Raw genomic sequence first — 8,267 nt, 5'->3', positions numbered from 1 at the left:
AAAAATGAAACTTGCATCGTAATTTGAGGTTTCAGTTCACTCTAGATGCGGCAGTTTTCGCTTCCCTTTGATCGGTGGTCCCCTTCTCTCCAATCTCTCCATTTAATGCAGTGGAGGTGGGTATCTGGGTGAAGACTGGGAGTCCGGAGAGATGGGACAAAAAGGAAACCAGGGGGAGAGAAAAAGTACGCAACGGCAGCAGGTCCTGGCGCACGTAGCAGCAGCCGCGACCTGACGGCGCACTCGATCCGTGCCGCGCGCGCGCGCCCGCCGTCCGGTGTCGCTCCGCAGCCTGCAACCAACGTTGCATACGCGCACGGGCACTCCGGTCGACCGATGCGGCCAGCACGGTCACTCCGGCGCCGGCGCGGGACGGAAGGAACGGGACCACTTGGAGATCGTCTTGCCCCTGGCCCCCTGCTGTGTCAGACAGAGTGTCTCGCAACCTGGCTGTCCTCCGTCTCCGTGGCTCCGTGCTGCCCGCGGCGCCACCAGCAAATAAGCAACACAGATTCCCCTCTCCACGTGGGTGTTCTCTTTTAGAGCAGGCCCATCGCACCGGCGTGGCTGGTAGCCCCGCGGAGCCACGTAGACTCGGATGCCACGTGGAGGAGAGACGACGTGAGATGGGGGTTTCGCAGGACGTCAGAGTACTCTGCAGAAGCGCCGATAGCCTGGGCAGGAAAAGGGGATTCTTCGGTGAGAAAACGGATGGTCCAAGCTGGTGAGAGAGAAAATCACCGGAGAAAAGAGAGGAAAAGTGACAGCTGCTGCATAGGCTTGCGTTGGGATATGTGGTGGTTTAGATCATCAGTTCCTACATGGACAATAAGGGCGATTTTGAAAGGCTCATCAGGAGGATGAAGAGATGAAGAGGCGGATGGAGGAGACAGAGGAAGAGAGGGCGAGGAGACTGCTGCAGGAAGATGTGATGCGCAAGCAGGAGGAGGAGAGGAGGAAGATATGTGAGCGGAAGGAGGAGGAGAGGAGGAGAAGGTTGGAAGAGGAGGCAGCGAAGCCAGCTGTGTATGCTGATCGGGTATGGGATGCTGCCTTGTGGGAGATCAATGCAAGGCAGGCTGCCAAGGCTCATTGTTACTGCAAGTTCAAGCTGACCATGAACAACAGCAAGCAGGTTTTTTGCAAGTGCGTCGAGCAAGAAAGTCTTCATGAGACGCGACGGAGGGTGGAGGATGGTGAGTTTGTTCTGCCCATTTTAGCACCAGCACCGCTATCGGCATCATCAAAGGCTTTTGAAACTGTGGGGTTTGTGGAAGGCTATTTTGATCTAGAAACCTCCGGACAGGGATTGGAGAGAGGTCGCTTCATGGATCGATCAGGGCGCGAGCTGAGCTCAGTGTTGATGGTGTCGCGGAGCTCAGCTAAAGTCTTGACAGTCAAGGTCCTTGTTGATAAGCTTCACATACTACTGGATGATGGACTGGTATTGTCTGGTTGCTATGGCTTCTCAGTGGACTTCCATTGTGATGATATCTCATCTTCTGAGATTTTGACAACAAACTGGAGACACCACATCTTATGTAGGAATATTGGCTGTGAAGGAATTACCTCTTTCTCGTCACTGCTCTTGCAGCTGAAAAAGAAGCTAAATCTGAAGCTAAGCAAAGAAGAGTTGGGGCTTTACATCATGTGTGCAATTGATGACGACGATGAAAATAAGGAGTTTACACAGCAGCAGCAGACAAAACAGCAAGAACATGTTTGTGACAAGCCAAAGCAAGAGTTAGCAGAAGTAGAACTACGCGATTACAGCCTGCTGTTTCAACCTTAGGCTGCGTGAAGGTCTCTCGGCTGGATAAGGAATGGCCTACCCTTGCAGTTCATGGTGGTAACGCGAAGGTCCCCATGGCAGAGTAAAGTGGTCCTTGCAGCAGCTAGTGGGGTGATCTTGTATTTTAAGTTGACTGGATGTCTACAACTTGGCTGCTTTGTGTTGTGTTTTCCATCTATGAAGGCTGTACTTAGATTCTCTAGTTTTTTTTCCTTTGTATTGATAAACTAACAATAGTATGTGACTCACATCGTGTTAATGTTAGCTTGAGAACAATTGTATTGTTTTGAATGGGATCACTGAGTTGAGCTTTACCTTCATTCACACACATAACAACTATCAACAACTTAAGTTCTTAGTCACAAGTGGTGTTGAGTTCAGACAACTATTTCTTGGCATTTCCACCATATAAATTCTGGCTTCCTAATACTTCACTTTCCACATAATTTGTTGAGGAGAAATTGGTATCTACCCTACTGGTGAGAGTGCCAATGCATTGTTTTTTTTTGCCAAATCCACATAGATCTCCCATGTCCCTGTGCTCAGCTAAATTGATGTCTGGGTTCTTTTCTCGGACATTGGCAATACAGACTACCTGAAATGAATGCTTCATGTGCAATCACTTTTTCAGCATTGCTGCAGCTATAAGATCCTTTCTGTCAACGACTCGTCCATGGTGTCATCCAGGTGATTAAGTGCCACTTGAAAAAGTTTCTGGTTCATGATCTTCAGGCACCAAACTGCATCCAAACCAAAGTTTTTCGGGCTGATCAGGCACTCAACAGCGTCAAACCAAAGTTTATCAAGCTGAACAGTGTTTGCATTGCATTTTCGGAAACAATAGGCAAAGATGAAGTAAGCCGAAGCACAACCAAGTTAAAAATAAGAAATGAGATGCAGGCTCTGTACACAACCAAAAGAAGCTTAGTTCAACTAAAATTAAGACAACAAAAAGTAACTTCTCTGCTTGTGATTTGGTGCTCTCCAGCTGGATTTGCTTCGAAAGAAAAACTTCAGCAGCTTCACAAAGTTGCATGTATCTCATAACTGAAACAGCTTGAAGTCATTGCCATGATTTTATTACAATTTGCGTTGGGCAGGATAGATTAGAGGCATTTTCATCTTGGAGCGTGTGTTCCAAACCTGTTAACAAGCTTCAAGCAACTAACTAAAGGAACTGTTGAGTTGTCTGCATCTAGAAGTAATCTTCAATTTTCATGTAAGACGCAAATTGCTCGTTCAAGTGCTCCGCGGAACTGTTTCATATATTTAGAGTGTCATGCAGTTAAAATTTTCCTATAAGTTACTCTAACTGATACAGCTCAGGAGGAGATTTAGAATGCAATCTTGTTTTGGTATACAAATATACAAATTAGGAATACGAAGAGCTCTGTACTCAGAATCCGTTTCCAACAGAGCCCGCCGCTCACTCGAGACGAAAAGAAAAGGCCCAACAACGATAAAGCCCACCCTCTCTCTCTCTCTCAAAAAAAACAACGATAAAGCCCAACAGAACGAACTCCATCGTTCCCAACCCAAACCCCGACGCGACTTCAGCAGCAGCATTGCAGCAGGTCGCTTCTTCTCTTCCCCGACGCGAGCGCAACAGACCCCAACCCAAACCCTGCTCCGCTGGCGATGTCGTCATCCGGCACCCCCGCCCCGGCGGCAGCGATGGCCGTGGACGACGCGGAGGACGACCAGCTCGCCTCCATGTCCACGGAGGACATAGTCCGGGCCTCCCGCCTCCTCGACAACGAGATCCGCGTCCTCAAGGTGAGCCCTAGATCGGATCCCCCGCGGTGTGCGCCGGGGGTTCTGAATCCTCGCTCGGCGTCAGGGTTTGGGTCTGATTCGTTGGGTTGGTTTTGTTTTTGGTGGCACGCAGGACGAGCTGCAGCGGACGAACCTGGAGCTGGAGTCGGTGAAGGAGAAGATTAAGGAGAACCAGGAGAAGATCAAGCTCAACAAGCAGCTGCCCTACCTCGTCGGCAACATCGTTGAGGTAGGATGTGCCGCAGCCCCCTCGGAGTCCTTTCCGAATTGTTAGATCGCCGCTTATTGTTGTGTCTCATCTTAATTTAAGATCATGGAAGTGAATGAGTGAAATGTATGTTGCTGGTCACGTGATTTGCTATCAAACTTGAGCAAACTAATAGAACTGCTTGTGACCTTGTTTATTGTGATTGTTCTCAAATTTTCCATTCTAATTGTTAGTAGAACTTTATATGTAAGGCCCACAAATGCAACAAAACATATGTTCTGCTTGTTTTCCTTCACAAATTAGTAAGGAGTAGTTTGTCTGTAAAGTAATGCTTCTTTAATTTGTGTAACCATGTTCGGGTTAGGAATCCTAACACCAGATCATATTTATTGTGATTTTATTGAAATTTCCCTCCTTCTGTTCATGTTAAGCTTATGTGCATAAAGGTCTTAGACACATGTTTCTCTTGTTCTCCTTTAGAAATTCATCCACTTCAAACTAGTTAAGGGTAGTTTGTGTGTACATCAGTGATTATTTAGTTTGAGTAAACAATGGTCTGATTAGAAATTCTAATGTCCAGAAACACTGGGACTTGATTACTGGTCTGTTTCAACACCAGGCTTTGAATATTTTCAAGTTAAATGAACCCCCATTAGGACATTAGCTAGGTTTTCAAGTTAAATGAACCCGCATTAGGACATTAGCTCTTGCAGAATTAATGGTTTTATAGTTTCTTTTTTAATCTATATATGCAGCATTCAAGTATCTCATCTTAAACAAACTGTGACTTGGACAATGTAGTATGATGCAATCTAGTAGCTTACTATACTCCACTCCTCTTTATTGGGACGTGCGATAAACAATTATTGTTTCTTGGATCTTTGGCATTTGGTGAGCTGATTTTCTGTACATCTTTTAATTTGGGATATTTTCCTGTATTACTTATTGTTTTCAACCTTTGTCAACTGTTTTAGATCTTGGAAATGAACCCTGAGGATGAAGCTGAGGAGGATGGTGCTAACATTGATTTAGACTCACAAAGGAAAGGAAAATGTGTTGTTCTGAAGACCTCCACGAGACAAGTGAGCAATCTCTTTTCATCTCATCTTTGTCTTTTGTATCATATTCCATGTTTTTCTTTGACCACTAATATGTGTAAGAGTAATAGATTTATAATATGGAAAATATAGTTTAGCAATTCTTTATCAAAACTATAATCATGTCATCAATAGTTAAACATTTTTTTGTTGCTAACGTACATACTAAAAAGGCTTATTGTCAAAGGCATGTATCGGATACCCTCTATAGAAGATAATTAGTCAATAAAATGGTTGAATCAGGATTACACTGCTTCCTTTGATCTTTAGATAGTGGATTTTGATTTAAGTCTTAACTTGCCAGGTCTAGTCATATTGGGATCTAAAATGAGCTTAATGTTTTTATGGTTTGGGTGCTGCATGTATGATGCCATTAATATAACTAAATTAACTGAAAGAGGAATATGATTTATCAGTCATAATTGGATTTTTTTTTTGAAAAATCAAGAATTCTGTAGAGCAGCTATATGCTTGTTTAGCTGTCACATTGTGCTCTAATCAGTAAGCCAAAGTCTTTTCTTCTGTATGAGCATGGCCTTGCAGGCGTGGATTATGCATATTTTACTTTACTGTTAATTCCCATTCTTCCATGTCTTGATTGAATCATGTCTTAAGTTCAACTTTAAAGTAAGAAGTGTCTTATGAACTGCATTTTTTGTTTATATCTTGATGATTTCAGACTATATTCCTTCCTGTTGTTGGGTTAGTTGACCCTGACAAGCTCAAGCCTGGTGATCTGGTTGGAGTCAACAAAGATAGCTACCTTATACTGGATACACTGCCATCAGAGTATGATTCGCGAGTGAAGGCAATGGAGGTAGATGAAAAGCCCACTGAGGATTACAATGATATTGGAGGTCTTGAAAAACAGGTATTTTACTTTATGAATGTTGAAACCTTGTAAGTTTTCTGTTTAGTAAATGGCAATATCTAGAGCCAATTGTAGGTCTTTAGTGAATAGTCGTGTAGGTGGCACCAGTCCATTCATTAAAAAATGAATAATGTTATGTTTTCACTCATTTGCTTCTCTATTGTATCTTATTCCTTGCTACATCTTGAATATAGATTCAAGAGCTTGTGGAGGCAATTGTGCTGCCCATGACACATAAAGACCGGTTCCAAAAGTTGGGTATTCGTCCTCCAAAAGGAGTTCTTTTGTATGGACCACCAGGAACAGGGAAGACACTCATGGCTCGTGCATGTGCCGCACAGACTAATGCAACTTTTCTGAAGTTAGCTGGTCCACAACTGGTCCAGGTAATTATTACTTGAGGAGCTCTGTTTTATCACTCAGGTTAATTCGATTTTGTGTGATACTTGCTACTCCCTCTGTCCCAAATTACAATTCGGTTTAGCTATTCTAGATACATTACTTTTGCTATGTATCTGGACATGGTATATATCTAGGTGCATATCAAAATCTATGTACCTAGAAAAGTCAAAACGAATATTAATTTGGGATGGAGGGAGTACTTGTTATTGCGCCATCGCACCATACAAGTTAATTTTTATGTACATGAATGTTTTTGTGGTTTCTTCCCTTCAACTCCTGTTTCAGGAAATGCTGTTATGTTGTTGGTTTCAGTTGTCACCTGTGCAACATTTTGGTTCTGGAAATGTATTCTCTTATAGTAACAAAGTTCTCAGAAGCTAGTTTGTCTTGTTTTGTGCCTTATACCTTTAGGCTTTGGGACATGGATGTAATATTGTTGGTTAACTTGTTTGGGTCTAGTGTGTTCCTGAATGTTTTAGTAAGCATTTTCTATACCATATTTTTAGTCAGTTGAATGACACACCTAATGAATTAATTCAGGGTTTTGCATTTCATTTATAATGTATGTATGCTATGGCATTTGTGGACCAAAGCATGGTTAAGTGGTTTGACTAAAATGTCAATCTGATTGCATGACTAGCTTACCATGTGACCCTATCTTTGAAGGGACACACATGAGACGATTCTTTGCCATGCAAAATCTGTTTATTTATTCTGTTATCTTGAGCATAGTTTCCAGGTAGAGTAGTAATGACATTCTTTTGCTGTTTCAGATGTTTATTGGTGATGGAGCAAAGCTTGTCCGGGATGCATTTCAGCTTGCCAAAGAGAAAGCTCCCTGTATTATATTTATTGATGAGATAGATGCCATTGGTACCAAGCGGTTTGATAGGTATGTCTTTATGACAGTTTGTGTTATATTGTTTTATTCCTGCATTAATCTCGGCTGATTATTGTACCCTTTATGTACTGAAGGCCTTAATCTTGTGCATAAGATTAGAGAAACTTATTTTTTTTGTCCAAATAAAACGTTCTTATTAGAAAAAAGAATATCTTCTGTAGGGTAACTAGAATTTTGTTGTGTGCGCCTGCAGTGAAGTTAGCGGTGACAGAGAAGTTCAGCGGACTATGTTGGAATTGCTGAATCAACTCGATGGGTTCAGCAGCGATGAGAGAATAAAGGTCATAGCTGCAACAAACCGTGCTGACATCCTTGACCCTGCTCTGATGCGATCTGGTCGTTTGGACCGAAAGATCGAGTTCCCTCACCCATCTGAAGAAGCAAGAGCTAGAATCTTGCAAGTAGGTCTCCACAACTTATTATGTCTAATTTGCTTAAGTTTGTCAATGGGTTTTCTAGGTCATGCTCCAACTAATGTGTGTGTGGTTCTCTCTAGATTCATTCGAGAAAGATGAATGTAAATCCTGATGTCAACTTTGAAGAGTTGGCTCGCTCGACAGATGACTTCAATGGTGCACAGCTAAAGGCAGTTTGTGTGGAAGCTGGTATGCTTGCCCTAAGGCGGGATGCTACAGAGGTGACTTGCTTTGCTTCATTTGATTATTATACTTGTTATCAATGCAAAAGCACAATGATATTGGAAAAAAAATGACACGTTCATCAAAGTAGGATGGTTTCTATAGGTTGATATTAGTTCAATTTTTTCTTGCATTCTCGTTGGGATGATTGCTTGCTGTAGTTTCTGAGGCTGGTGTCTGCATGTGCAGGTGACTCACGAGGACTTCAACGAAGGAATTATACAAGTCCAGGCCAAGAAGAAGTCGAGCTTGAACTACTATGCTTAAGAAATTGTATGCTAAAATGCTGTGGACCATTTGCAACTGTACTGTATGGATGATCCAATATATCCTTTTGCGTTTGCTTCGAGATGCAAGTTTTTAACACCATCAGGTCCTCTGATGCGCCAGAAAAGTGTAGTTTTAGGGTCTTTGTTCTTTGCTAAAATGCAGCATTTTTTTCTCTGATTCTATAATCATACCCCAAAAGGATGCACGATCTAGCAATCCATATCTCCCATCAGCTCATGCCAGATTGTGGTACAAATGTTTACACATTACAAGAAGACCGTGGGGAATATTTGCGTTTGGATTAGGTCAAGT

At 42.6% G+C, this 8,267-nt stretch overlaps 1 protein-coding gene across 1 annotated transcript; it reads left to right on the top strand.

Moving 5' to 3' along the window:
- The first annotated feature begins 3,317 nt into the window (after positions 1-3,317).
- On the top strand, positions 3,318-8,054 carry LOC101770948 (26S proteasome regulatory subunit 6A homolog). The gene is made up of 9 exons (XM_004964664.4): positions 3,318-3,568; positions 3,681-3,797; positions 4,751-4,858; positions 5,553-5,744; positions 5,939-6,130; positions 6,920-7,038; positions 7,241-7,448; positions 7,544-7,684; positions 7,875-8,054. The coding sequence occupies exons 1-9, from the start codon at positions 3,431-3,433 to the stop codon at positions 7,950-7,952; spliced, it is 1,293 nt and encodes a 430-aa protein (XP_004964721.1). The 5' UTR covers positions 3,318-3,430; the 3' UTR covers positions 7,953-8,054.
- The last annotated feature ends 213 nt before the right edge of the window (positions 8,055-8,267 follow it).

The sequence above is a fragment of the Setaria italica genome, chromosome IV, assembly GCF_000263155.2.
Source record: "Setaria italica strain Yugu1 chromosome IV, Setaria_italica_v2.0, whole genome shotgun sequence".
Classification (NCBI taxonomy): domain Eukaryota; kingdom Viridiplantae; phylum Streptophyta; class Magnoliopsida; order Poales; family Poaceae; genus Setaria; species Setaria italica.
This window is presented reverse-complemented; position numbering and strand designations above follow the sequence as displayed.